Below are 15,189 nucleotides of genomic sequence, written 5' to 3'. Positions count from 1 at the left end.
ATGGATGCAGCAGTTGAAAAAAAGTGAAGAAACAGGACAAAAAGAAAAACTGATGGCTCCGAATTATAACAGTGGTAAAAAATAACACGTATACCATGAAATGCCTGAAAGACAAATTAATTGGTATTGGGGGAGATAAAACAAATATTTCCCGGAAGCTCAAATGACAAGACCTTTGACTTTTATACTTCGGACATACCATATGAAGAAACAGATGATTAGACAAAGTCATCACACTTGGCAAGGTTGAAGGTCAACATAAATCAGACTAAGAAATTAATAAAAGTGAGGCATGGCCACGGCGCAAAAGATATATGACTGAATTCGTAATATCTGCAATGCAAAAATTGCCATTGACCATGCTACTTTTCAAAGCATGTACTCAAAGAAGGGCGGCTACCTGCAGAACAGTACTGCAGACAAATGCAGCTGTCAGAGGTGTACCAACTGTTTTAATACGGATGGCAGTGTCTTATTCTGGCTGAAAGTTCAGAAGGTTCATGAACTGCTGGTTTCCACATTTTATTTTATTTTTTAAATTTTATTAGCTGTCCAGTCATTAAGTAGTTAGTAGAGCTACAAGAATCTGTGATTCTTAAAGGTGCTGTCACAGAACAAGAAAAAATATCTTCCCTTTGTTGCACAGTTTTTGATCTTTGGTATGGCAGAAGAACAATGTGTTTTGGTACACAATCAATCAGAAGCAGTAGAGACTATGATACAGTCTGCCTTGAGCAGACAAGCTATCAAAGTGGAGAAGGTGTTCAATGGTTGCAGAGTTTTGCGTGCAAAACTGTTTATCCAAATTAGGAAATAGAATCCAATCCCTGGACAGTGGTTGCTGTGAGAGGGGCAAAACTGAGTCCCCAAAGGGATACTCAGTGATCAGAAATCGGTGATTTTAAAAAGTTAAGTAAGGCACTTGGGTAAACCTTAGGTCTTTAAAAAAAAAAAGTGTTCCAGCAACAGAAGGCACCCTTACAACTGGTTTCCACACTCAGCTCCATTTTCTTCTTCCAAGATTTAGGGGTAACCCACTGCTATTGTGCAGCCAGTCATTAGCAATGTGATTTGGGCAGTCTCCTATCTTATTTATTCACAGTTTATTAACTAGGTAATCCAAATGATACACTGCAGGGATACAGCAGTATTACACAAGGTTTACACTCTGAGTTACATGTAAGTATGCAATAACATTAAGAAATTATAGTACAATGAAAAATAATTAATTTACAGCTATTTGAGATTAACACCTTAAGCCATGTTAATACACAGCAACAAGCTTTGCGACGATACAACACATTAAGACTATTCCTAATCACAATTAGAGTGATGCAGCCATCATACACCTATATATGTAGCTTACTTTAGAGTTGGTCATTCGTTTTCTTTAAGACAATGACACAGATCTAGTCAAGTGTTACAAACAGCAGTTCTTGAAGGAAAACAATTCCATCCCCACAAGCATTCTTCATACCAAGGATTAGGCTATAAATAATTTGAAGGCAGATTCAAAGAGAAGGACAGCTAACAGCTAGAAGAAGCAAAAAGAAGGGGGCAGGGAACCACCCCACTGTAACAGCATAGCCCTTTTTTCTGCTAATTCTTTGGTCCCTCTGTAGAGGACTATCATCCACCAATGGTGCACTCCATAATCTCAGATGCCGCCAGTCACTCCTAACACCCCAAACCTGATACAATACTTTTTATCATTTACTGTGATGCCCTAATCTCCTCTCAAGCAATCACCAAACTCATGCCCATAAAGTCATTAAGACAAAAACATCTGTTGGCACATGCCAAAGTAATAAGCTTAGGATGGATACCTCCCCACAACACCAATGGAGGCTATTGTCCTGTGATTAAGACCTTTCCCAACCCCCAGGTATAGACTTTCCTGTCCCCCCAGGGATAAGCGATTAAAATACTACATTTCCTACCCCATCTTGCTGACTCCTCAGGTCCAGGCTCTATAATCAAATCTATATCATCGGTGTTGTAGCGAAGACTCCATCCCTTGGCACCACATAATGGATTACAAGAACATATTCCTACAAACCAAAGATCATTGCTAAAAAGGAATACAGTCCTGAAAACGTAAGTAACACTAGCTTGTGAAGTGTGTCCTCTACTTGAGCTCCAGGGACTACCTGTGTTGCTCATAACAGAAAAGACAGTTGGCCAAAACATACACGCAAACTTCCACTTCTCTTCACATCTTCTCTTCACAAAATATTCAAATTGTTGCTAGTCCTACCCTGGCAAAGTTCTTAACACTGCAATATTAGAATTGCCATCGACGCACAATCCATTACATGTAGAACTGATTATTCCTAATTCATCCAAGGTCATGACAAAGAAAAGCCATAAGTCTCTCAAGTTAAGACTAATACAATGCAACCTCAGAATAAGTTATTTAATATAACTAGTTATTTAATTTATTATATTCTTATTGGTGTGAGGTATTGGGATGTATAATAGATCACTAGATTTTGCTGGGAGCAATTTGCATGGAAAGGGCTGCAGAGGAATCCTTTTGAGTTGTGGGTGACAAACTATCCAATGAAGGAAGCAGAAACCTCTTGGAGGGATTCCAATGAAACACTGGGTACAGAGAGCAGTGAAACTACCGAGGACAACATCAGTGTGGAAACCAATATCTGCCCTAGTGCATGACAGACATTCTGACAGTATCTACCAGAAAGCCAAAAGCCAGCTACCAGTTGAAATCTAGTACCAAGACATAAAGGAAACTCAGATCTGTGCATGAAAAAAGGTTGACCTACACTGGATTAACACTCCAATGTAGGGAGGAAACCCAAGGTCACATTCTACTGTCTGGACAGCCACAACATCCTGAAGAATACATCCCAAAGAGTATATCAAGCTGAAGCAAGAAAAGCAAAGACTGGAGTGCTGGCACCATTGGAAAGGGTGGCCTGCAAGAGAGAAACTAGTGCCTCACCTAGTAACACCAGGACAAAGCAGACTCCTAAGGCGGAGTGAATATCAAGTTAGTAAACCTGTTTACCCTGCTGTATAGCAAAATGCAGTATGCCCAACCCATCCTCCAGTCCATGACCAAGTGAACTTGGGAGGGGGGGGGGGGGCAGCATACTCCTGAACATTAAGATCCAGATGTGGAGGTCCAAAGACAAAGACTGGAGTTCTTGTAATAGATACTGTGGCACCATACCTGGCAGAAGCAGAATACTCGTGAAGCCTAGAGTTACCACCCTTCCTTAATAATTTACTACACCTGTGATGATGGTTTTGCTTTCCCTTCCTTTTCCTGGTACTGCAAGGATGACATCTTTGAAATTTTCTGGAATTCTATGCAATTCTGAAGAGCTTTTTGATGGTGCTGCTTTATGACTGCATTGAAAAGGGGAAAGATTATTTAAGAAAATGTGCATGGGGTATAAACAGATAAAGATAGTGGCTATGGGTGCCCGACATTGGAACAGTCTTGCCATATTTATACCTGCTAATACCTGGAAAAACAGAATTAGTTAAAAAAAATGAAGTAGCTTAAAAAAAGATGAAAAATGGATTACTGATATCCAACTTCTTGTAACTTCCAACAAATCCAGGACCACACCTCCTTCCTTCACTATCACCTCCAAAAATGGCACCACAATCTCTCCTTCTCCCCATACTAAGCTCCTCGGTGTTGAAATAGACAAGGATCTTCGCTTTGATGTCCAGATCTCTCAAACCATTAAAAAGGTACATAAAAAATTAGGAACCTTACACAACAGTTCCCATCAGACCAAGCACAAATCACCCTAGCCCAAACCCACCTTTTGTCTACCCTAAATGTATGCATCACCAATCCTAACTCACATCAGGAAAACAGACCTAGACAAACTAGAATCATGTTGTAATAAAACAGCAAAATTCGCCAATAACGCCACCTTTAGAAGCCATCATCGTCTTGCCCTAAAGGAGCTACAGTGGTTGGAACTCTCTCAATTAGTTACCACCAACTAGTGCTCACCTTCAACATACTAAAGAATCCCCACAAAACTCCAGCCCTAAACCAACTACTAAACCAATATTCAGCAAACCATCCTCTACGCTCATCAAACAAAACCCTGCTTTATATATCCAAAGCCAACAATACTGCACGGAAAGCTCTTTTCTCTCATACCAATCGCTAAGAAATAGAATAACCTCCCCCAAAATCTCTCTTCAGCACCATCTATCTCACTGTTCAAAAAGTCACTTAAGTCGCACTTCTTGCAGTCCTGGCTCTGTCCTTGCATCACAAATGATTTCCTGCTTTCCTCCAACTCTTGCTACCCTCCTGTCTTCACTGCTTACTGTCTCTACTACACAGTACTCATATACTCCCACCATACAGAGACTACTATATGTACACTATTATGTCTTGTGTGATGTCTCTTTGATTGAATCAGTTAATGTGGAGTTTTTTTTCTCCCAAAAACTGCCATCCAGGGTCTACTATGTGTAAATTAAGCTTGCTTGGAACAAACTATTCTATGATACATTTTTGATTGTACATTTACCACTGTACATATTTGATGCGGAGCTTTTCTCTCCAGGCCTCCTCTGTAAATGGACCTCATTCCAGTCAGACTTTCCCAGTAAACAAATATACAACAAATAAATAAAAGAAAGACAAATTCTTTACTACTACTTTGTGATAGCAGGAGCAGTTAGATGGAACTCTGTTGCTGTTGAGAAGTAGGAAATATCCATTAGGTGAGACAGATACTGCCTATACAAGGTTGTCACTACCAGTCAAGGGAAACTCAAACCCAGAAAGAAGTAAAAGAGCCAATCCTAGTGCTGAAACAAGTTCTAAGAGTGTATTTTGCTGTTAAAGCATCAAAGCAAAATCCAAAAAAAAAAAAAAAAAAAAAAAAAACTAGAAAAACAAAAATGTAGGACAGATAAAAGAACATTAGTGCCCCTTATTGCATTCAAATCTTGCATTAAAAAAAAATCAGGGAGTTTAAAAGGCAAATGATCTATGGTAAAATAGATAACCATTACACAATACTACTAATGAGCAAAACTAAGTTGACACTGCATAAGGTTGACTTCAGCAGAAATACAACATTTTTGTGGGGTGGGGAGCCAACCCTCAACACTACCATCCACATTGGGAACTGCATCCTCCATGGACAACATCTCTCAACACACCTACTCAGATTTCACAGTACCTTGGGGGCAAGGAGAAACTTCCTTACTTCTACATGTCCACTATCTCTGTTATTACACTGCAATTTAATTAAACATGAAATTTAAATACGGACTACTCCCCTTTCAATGACCTTCACTGCAATACTAAAAGTATATCCCAGGGCCAACCTATCACTATCACAAAAGCTGAGAATGTGACTAAAGAAAAGATTTGCCAGCATGTACAGCTAAAAGTTATCAAAAGATACAATTTCTGCCAATACATAATTGCTGTCATACTACAGAAATCCTGGAAGGCATTCATACAGACTGAATACTGGGATGGAAGTTTCAGAAAATAAAATGTGCTATATTCTGCAGGGGTTCTTGTAGAATATAATGTTTTACATGGTCTAAGAATGTCAAGTATAACTGAGTGTGATTGCTATTTAGCTAAAAAGTACAAGTGTATTTAACAACTTAAAAATGAAGCCAATTACTCTCAAAGGCCCATACCCTTTGTTATCTTACACTTCCCCATTTCAGGTCACACAGAAAGTCTCTTTATAGCAACTATGACAACTTAAGAAAAAAATGGTACTTCTACGATTCTCCGAAGATCCACAAATAAGGTCTCTGATGCACTCTTGAGTAAAATTAAATTAATGAACAGTCTTCATTAAAGTCTCCACACTTATAACTTCCATTTAAATTATTACAATTTTGTTTCATTAAAATAAACAGGTAAGGCTGATGGAATGTGTTCAGATGTAGCTTGTAAAATCACATATATTCAATCGAATTAGTAAGCTGTGTTGCACTGTTCTAAAAGTATTCCTACAATATGATGGCAATTCCAACGACAAATGGCATTACAGATATACTTACTGACAATAAAACAGAAAAGCCTTGGTAATTAATCCACTTAAAAATAACATTCTAGTTTAATCATCAGATACCAAGACATCATTGCCTGAAAATATACTTTGCCAAATTGCAAAACTGTCAGCACAGTATACGAGTCTTTATGAATGGGAAGAAAATCAGAGGAACCATATTTTGTTATAGCATTACACTGTCTGCTGAAAAAGGCTTATTCATTAAATGCTGAAGTTACAATCTCAAAGAATGCACATTAATCTGAATATCTATAATTCTCCTACTCAAGATTAGTAATTTAAATTGCTCCCCTCACACCTGTTTTTTTTTTTCCTTTTGAAGACTATGTATTTATTTTAGTGACCTGGATAAATTGTTGGCCACCTATAACTGGTATACCACGAGCCGCCAAAAAAATAACGCAAGAAAAAAAAAAATATATATATATATATATATATATATATATATATATATATATATATATGTCTATAACATAAAGCATGGTGTCAGATGAAAGATATAAAATCTTCTTATGCTGGCTGTGTGAAGATTTTTAGGAAAAAAAGTGCTGCAGAGCAAGCTACAAACTGAACTGCAGGTGTTAACATTGTTTAAACCTGACAAATAAAGGACTGGCTTTTAGTGGATGTACTAGAAAGAAATTATGGACATTACATGACCAACTGCTTTTGCAAACCACAAACAGGATAAGCATGGTCCAGAGCTGATGGACCAAGAGGTATTCCTAAAGGTTCATGGATAACTGAGGCTTACGTCTACAATATGAACAATATGTCTGCATTCTACATGCTTCTCCAAGCAGTCTTGTGTTTTACTACACTAAAGTCAACTTTCCAGAATATCAGACTTCATCAACAGCTCTTCAAATCAATTTTTCAGGTTCTCTAGCCATCTGCTTAGAGGTAGTGTTCACAAACAGGAATATTCTGCACGTAAAGCCCTCAAGAATAATACACTTTTCTTTTCTACGACTGCTGCTCAGGTCCCTGGTCAGTTCACTAAGCAGAGCTTCTTTACTGTTCCAAGATTCAACAATTTCCTGATTATTGTTTTCCGAGTTACATCATCAAAATCCTGATACAGGATATCCAGCAATGCGTACACATCATGTATATGACTTGTGAAGTGTTCATGTCACGTGACTTTGAAGTCAAAACTAATTGTTACTTTGAATCCTGGATAATTTAATTTAAACCTACAGTACACACCAGCATAGGACTGAGATTAGCAGTTTTATAATCAGCCTTAGTAGACTACCAAACCACTCACATTAGAAAAGTGAAGTATACAAAAAGCAGTCCATAAACTAGCTCTACATATAGTGCCAGTGGATGGATTCACTTAAAAACAATGAAACAGCATTTTATAACATTTCTAATATTCTAGATCTGTGTTTGCTCCATCCCACCATTCAAAGTAACAGTAACTCAGGCTTTTTTACTTGTACTAAAATAAAAGTCTTAACTGGTTTTAAACCTCCAGGGTCATGCTTACGACTGACTTTCAGAATAATGATACAAGCACCATGCCAAACTAATGTGACTACCTTGCAATGGAGGTTGAAATGCATCTACTGGTTTTCACAAAAAAAAAAAAAAATCCATTTTTATACATAAACTTTACAGAGAACTGTACACATTAACTTCAGGCATGTAAATCAGTCTACAAAAATTCATTGTTAGTGGCCTTTTCCTTTTTAGGACAAACCACAAACTAGAAATACATGCACCATGCTAAACTAAAGTATCAGCGTTATAACCGATAACGAAATTTCTTCACCGGTTCTTTCAGAACCCTCTGCTAATAATTAAGACATCACTGGAACTGTAGATGGACACCAGTGCACTCAGCTCTCTAGATTTTTTGCAGAATGTCCAGATTTTTGACTCACATTTTTAGCCTGTTCCTCAAATAATGTGTGTTTTTCTGGAAAATCATTGTGGACTGAAGTCAGAAAATAATGCATGACATTTGTTTTTCAGACTTCATAAAGTGTATGCTGATGCAAAATCTACTAATCAAGTTTTTACAATTCCAATATTTAAAATCCATCCCTATTTTTGAGCCTTTGTACCCCCATTATTTCTGTCTCTGTCCAGATTTTTTATGCTAAGAAGTTGAGCGGTATGATGGACACTACAGGCATGGAAATCAAACAAAAGTGGTGTCAGCATACTTGTTCCCAAAACGTTCAGTTCATGACATGTGTGCTGTAACAGCAACAAGGTGTTCACCTTTGGTCATATTCTATTTTGCTGTTGCTGCATTTCCTACAGGCTGAAAAATGGAAGACTGACTGTACAACCACATTAAAAGCCTTCATGAGTACACCAACCCCTGGGAGCATTATCTCTGCATTGATAAACTAGTATCGCACCATAATTTCCCTTTACTGGCTGCCGGTCCCATGTTAATCAGTGTGAAAAGGCAGTCATTCTCATACTTATTCATAATCAGCACACTTACTCTTCATTAAAAGTACAAGTCCTTATCTTTCATAAAGCCAATAAAACAACATCTCAAAAATACTGCCAGATCACACAAGACAATTCCAGCATGGTCATGAAGATTACAGGCTGGGAAGACTATCTGGAGGTACAAAAAGGACTATACAGACTAAGAGCTACAAAGAACATCACAGATTAAAAGAGAATAAAGCAGTAGACTAGCAGCTTCATGCTGAAATACTACCTCTTATTCAGATGTAAGCAAATTGTGTCTCAGCTCTTCTCACCCAGGTATAGGAATAGACTTATGTTTGTCCAGAGAAAAGACTAAAAACAGCCCAAGACAATCTGTAAAAAGGAAACAGCAGTTTCCAGAAGAAAACAAAGTCTCCACTCTTTTGCAAGGGGCTATTTTGTCTTATTGAATAACCTGTAGCACCATACAAATAAAACAATCCAGTGTCCTAAAAAGTGCTACAAATTATTCACTGTTGATACACCAGGGATTTGTACATAAAAACGTACACTAAAGCACCAAATAATGCTGGCATATATCTCAATGTTGTAACTGAAGATTCAGCTAAAACACTGATGAAAATCAGCATCATATACCCTACGAGTGAAACTATTATATTTACTTAGAGAACTAATGCAATAAAATAATACATCAAATTAATAAGGCTGTTGAAAAAGGGAGCTTTAAAATATAGCACTTTCTACCAAAGGGCTGGAAAAAACAGATATGGATTTAAAAAAAACTAAGAGCTAAAGGCAGTATCTGCTGTAAGAAATGCACATGGGAAAGCATTCCAACCAAAAATGGGACAGAAATTTAACAAGAGAAATACAATATGGACAAAAACAGTTCAGGATGAAGGCAGCATATTGAAGCATTATACATGGAAGGTTCTTAATCCATAAACTTTTTTTTCTGGGTAAACAAGAAACTGTGTTATGGAAATGTTTCAGTATTTGTTCACCATGTTAATTTTTTGCAAGAGCTCCCCACTATAATGAACACTTAAATCAGTCCCATCTCTTCTACTGAGCATCCATGAAGAGAACTGTGTAGGAACAGCATGTGCGGAGGAGTTCACAAATATTCCATTCACTGCTTTTACTTCAGCCCCCACATTTCTCTCAGAAGCCAGAAAAAGGTATTGGTGTAGGGACAAGGATTGTTAAGACTAAATGCCTACTCCAGTTCTAGATTCTTCCCAGAAAAGTAAAAATGCTACCTACAGCTATGTAGGGGATAACTTGTCTATATAGCATTTCACACTACTTGTAACCCTCGTATCACATGACAGGAACTACTATACATGACAGCATAGTTAAAATGTAAAGAAGTTCAAAATATATGGATGAAAGAAAATAAAACATATACGATAATGTTAGAGAAGCCAATACACAAGGGCTACTTAAAACAAGCAGATCATACAATAAGCTAGGCAAAAGAGCTAGTGGCATTCTGTAATGAACCCTACAGCTTATTCCCTGGCATCACAGCCTGTGTTGCAATTGCACCAATTTCTCCCATCAAGGAACACCTTAAGTAAAAGTGCAGAAGCATCATCTGTGGGGAATGTCACAGTACCAGCAGAAGACCCTGCAGATAAAAATGCCACAGCACTGAAAGAAGAATATTAACCAGTCATGTCCCAGTCTGTTCTGCAGCAAATATTACAATACAAAACCACTAGCAGCATGTGTGGATGTGTTTAGTGAACGTAATAATGCTCATTTTTTTATTCTTTATACAACTATTTCTCTCTCGAACAGACATGAACACATCTGGTAATAACTACAGCACTACTATGAACATTATTAAATAGTTTCCCATTCTAAAAAACAGAAATAAAATCCTATTAATAAATAGGTGAAGATTTTACATTTAGACAAACAAAATAACTGGTAGGAGGGTGAGAGAAAAAAGGGTTAATCTAACAGCGCATGAGACAGTGCAGTATTCTCTCTCTCTTTCGCACTCTCTCATGCCCTCCCTTGAGGTACTGTGTTTTGCATAGCAAGCTCCCCTACCGACTCTGGACAGGCTATGCGACAAGCATTATGCAGACAAATTCAACACTGAAGGCAAACAGCATGACATTTTCATAAATGCAGCATATTTATATATATATATATATATATATATATATATATATATATATGTTACATGTAATTATCAATATTTGAAAGATAAAAAAATAAAATAAAAACAGAAATTGCCAGAGAAACCAAAATAGAAAGACACATACAGCTCCAGCCAACCTCCCCCCCCCCCACACACACACACTACACAAAGCCCAGCTTTTATCATCCACTCCATAGTCACTGGACAGCCAATTAGCAGCGCCATCCATTGGACATTTTGCGCCTACAATCAAAAATGAATTATAAATTTAGAGACAATCCTCTAAGATGGCAAAGCAATTATAACTCGTCCAATACATGCAAACAGATAATCACCCTCTTTTAATTCAGTTTCATAATATGTGCCACATGGGATAACCACAGCCAAATACAAATGTAATCTACTGTCCACAAAAAGGGGGCAGAACTGCACTTCATACTTGACAATATCTAATTACTGTAGTTCAAATATCTGTGCTTGATATGCAAATTATATATGCCTTTCGATATCTTTTTCCTTACATAAATGTATTTACTTTGAAACATAATTATTATTTTTAGTGCCACACATAGATATTAAAAGCAATCACAGAACCAAACTACTGCAATATATTATGTTAACCTTCATACTTGAACTCAGATACATGCCTTGATTCAATAGAACCGTATAAATAAATATACTTAAATGACAACAAAATGGGCAATGTAAAAATTTACTTGGCAGCATTCAAAGTAAGTAGCACAGGTGCACTATCATTAAAACAGTGATCAACTTATTTATGACTATTTTTTAACCAATTCTCTAAATAAATTCTAAATTTTCATACATACACATGTATATATTTTAACATGTAAAATCAAAATTCCAGCAACTGCGTACATATGTCAACATGAAAAATTAAAATTACAGCAACTGTACTCATCTTTGATCCTTATCTCCCTGGGTATCCACTATAAGTGGTCTTTGACTAGATGAACTTTTCCTGGTAAAGAAATAAAGAAATCTCTAGGATTTTGGGACAAATATGTTATGACTCACAATATGACAGAAGCATTCAAATACTCCCCATAATCACATTCTCTAAACCATCTTAATGCATGCATTTCTTTTCGAGTTTCCCAATGTGAAGAAGAAGGATTAAGATGTTTAGCAGGTGCAACACACCTTTGACAGCTCTCTGCTTTGAAGTCCCAAGCTAGACTTCAGAAACTCAACCAGTATTTACATCTATTACTTTCCAGTATTCAAAATGTTAACAAAAGTACTAAGACAGTACTGATAATTTTTAATAAGTTGATGGCTTAAGAAAACCTTTAATAGTTCACTTTCAAGTAAGATTTAGAAAGAATTATCCATAAGTATATCCCTAAGAAAAGAAAGGAATTTAAAATACATATGACCTATTCAGCAATTGATACTATAACAATTGGCTGGAAGCTAAATGAAGACTTTTTCACTTCATTTAGCTAATTTTGAAATACAAAGAATATGCAGAGGTTGAAATAAGATATGAAATTGCAGTCCTATGAAATGACAAACTATATTAACACCACCACCCCTACACACACACACACTATAGGTGCTAATTTTGGCAGTATTTATAAAACAATGAAAAAAAACTAATCTGATGAATAAATGAGAAAACACAGTCTGCAGTGCAAGTAAGTTTAACAGCTGCGCTCTTGAGCTGCGGTAATGAGGAGGAGGAGGAGGAGAACAGAAGGTGGGTGGAAGCAAGTCTTCCAACCCAAATATAACAGAATTTTCAAATCAGCTTCTCATCTCAGATGCTAGTCAGTAGCTCTTCCAGCAATCACTGAAGAAAAAAAATGTGTGTGGTTGGGTGGAGCATGGATTTACCAGCGTACAAATTACTTCAGCATAGCAGAAGCATACCTAACCCCACAACCTATTTGAATCTGTTAAGTCTTTTGCTTCCAAAAAAATTTCTTCATGCACATACTTAAACCTACTGTTGCTATTTAGTGTATTTATGCTACTCTATAATTTATTAAGCATGACTGCACCTACACAGAATAAAAGGGTTATGAATGTACTCCAACAACCTATGCGGTCTTCACTGGCACAGTGCCCAGTCAATATGTATGCCTCATCACATAAATGCATAGAACCCATTTCTACATAAATCATTTACTTTACAGCTGCTAACATAATGTCCCAGCAGTTTACAACAATGTGCAATAGCAAAAGGATTAAACTGGCTTTTAATTTCTAGATTAACAGGGGTCGCACATCACACGTGTCCCACTTGCTGTCAGCTAACATGATGTTCCAGACGGTTGTTGTGACTATTACCAACTATCCCAAAAGACTATACCAATCATGTAATTTTTCCAGATGTGCCACAAACTGGGCTACGCTTCTCTGTTAGTAGCCTATCTCCAAATACATGGTCTAAAAACGGGCAGACGTGTCACCTGATGCCCCGTTACCCAGTAAATGTCCAAGTAAGGTTACGGAACAAGACTTCACCGTCTTCCTGTGGTGGCAGGACAGTCAAAAACGATATGGGAATTAATGTAGACAGGAGACAATTTTAAGTGAAGTAGGAAAACAGCAAACTGGTGCAGCGTATCTGATACGTTAAGAAAATGTGCAGACTTATCAAGGCCAACCAGTCCTTATCTCCCGTCAAAGTCTATTTCTAGAAACCTGTCAAGCAGTGCAACAGTACTACCAGAGTAAAAATGTATACCACCCGAAAACGCACGCACATATATTGTCAAACTACAACTTGCAGCAGATATCCTATTTCTAATTAATGCTCACCACGCTACACCTGCAACTGCCACTTCCGAATGAATGCCCCCTGACTCAGATGATACCTACTTAGGGCTACTGCGTTCAAGGCGTCGTTGTTTACCAACAGGACAGTCACTGACTGGCAAGCTACCGGGTCTTACTGACAATTACCCTACCACTTGAAGGCCGCCTCAGCCATCCAGTTCATACTCAGCCCATCAAGCTCCCCACCCCTGCTTACTTTCCAATCTCCTCGAACAGCTGGTACTCGTCAGTGAACCTGGTGCAGGTTGCTGCCATCGCTGCTTCTGGCTGGCAAATGTAGTTTGCGCGGCTCCCTCACTTCTCCAGTCTCCTTTAGTAAGTAATACCTTGTCAGTCAGTCCTCACACTGCTACTGTAGCTGTTTCGCTCACACAGTACTGATAAAGCCCAATGCTGCTAATCTCCCGCAGTCCCTCTGCACACCGACTGCTCGATTGACAGCTCCAGCGGGGGAAGCAGGTAGTATGGAGGAGGGGCACTGAAAGGAAAAAAAAAAAAAAAAATTATATATATTTATTTAGTATCGCGATATTAATGGCTGTCGGGGGCTTCGGCTCGCGGGGGCTAAATAGAAATGTGTAAGTGGTAGTTTCTTTAGACTGACCTAAGAGGAATTGATAATGGTATAATTTCGGCTGAGAACCATTACAATTCGAACAGTCTATTCCGTATATGTTTTTCTGTGGAAAAGCAGAATGTAATACAACTGTAGCGTTGCTTTCAAGAGACATGGATTCATTCTGTGCCTCACACAATGGACTTTCCCCCTCCTTAATATTTGTATTATTTTCTTAAGCAGTTGGGATGATAGAGAGTACCCATCCTTCTTTCTTTACTAAACTAAAAATATGTATAATTTTAACAACTTATAATATTTACAAAGTAGCTGTGATTTTACAGTTTTGTCAGATAATTACAAAAATAACATTACGAGGAGCACAACAAATGTTTAGGCATTCTGGAATGTAAAATTATTATAAACTGGCTATTGTTTGATTCAATTTTTGTGCCAGAGACAGTTATCCCTGATGTTTAACCGAACAGTTGGAATGTTGCAGCATGTGCCTCCTAAAAGAAGGGACGACAAATTAAAAAGGCGCCTTTATAGTAAAGAACAGTGTTTCATCATGATGGTCTGTGTTGATGCTTGCTGTTATTGTCTGCGTTTGCTTACATCACCAATCAGTTGCCTACGTTTTGGCATTACAGAACAGTATAAAACAGGCGTGGCTATTCTGTTTAAAGGCTTTCCTCAAATACCACTTAGGAAGCTCAAATATTTCTGCTTTGTAGTGAGATTGAGGTATATTCTGGCAAAGTTTTTGACCCCTTTAACCAAAAATAGGGATAAATCCTAAAGTTAGAAAAGACAAAATGCAAAATCGGGGGGCTTGTTATTAAAATGTGTCACTTGTTTAGGAAACGTGCAATATTTTTAGAGCAATTTAATGTATTGTCCGATGCCAAGTATAAATAATTATAATAATTTTTATTTGTAATCTACATCATATATCTCTGCTCTAAATATTAAAAATCATAGCAGAGAACCCCAAGGAGTTGCATGTTTTTCCTTATGGGGGAGGGTTGTAGAAGATAATTAAGATACTAGATCTCATATAGTCAGTGATAATGATTGTGCAGGCTTATTTCAGTAATTTAATAATGTATGTACCATTGAAAAGGTATAGCTTTATGACAAAATAAAAATCAGCAAATCAAAGAGGTGCAAGGCAAACTCTGTGGCACCCA

General features: G+C 37.4%; 1 protein-coding gene across 12 annotated transcripts in view; it reads right to left on the bottom strand.

Annotated features, from left to right (window-relative positions):
• CAMK2B (calcium/calmodulin dependent protein kinase II beta) overlaps positions 1-13,920 on the bottom strand; it is a 3,372,251-nt gene extending 3,358,331 nt beyond the window's left edge. For 6 of the 12 annotated variants that reach the window (XM_044084245.1, XM_044084244.1, XM_044084249.1 and 3 more), the window contains exon 1: positions 13,637-13,920. In XM_044084245.1, coding sequence (XP_043940180.1) covers positions 13,637-13,695 — 59 coding nt within the window. In that variant the 5' untranslated portion in view covers positions 13,696-13,920. The remainder of the gene's footprint in view (positions 1-13,636) is intronic. The other 6 variants (XM_044084251.1, XM_044084253.1, XM_044084254.1 and 3 more) reach the window with 1 other exon arrangement.
• Between the last annotated feature and the right edge of the window lie 1,269 nt (positions 13,921-15,189).

The sequence above is a fragment of the Protopterus annectens genome, chromosome 9.part0, assembly GCF_019279795.1.
Source record: "Protopterus annectens isolate FY-2018-M chromosome 9.part0, PAN1.0, whole genome shotgun sequence".
Lineage (NCBI taxonomy): Eukaryota > Metazoa > Chordata > Ceratodontiformes > Protopteridae > Protopterus > Protopterus annectens.
This window is presented reverse-complemented; position numbering and strand designations above follow the sequence as displayed.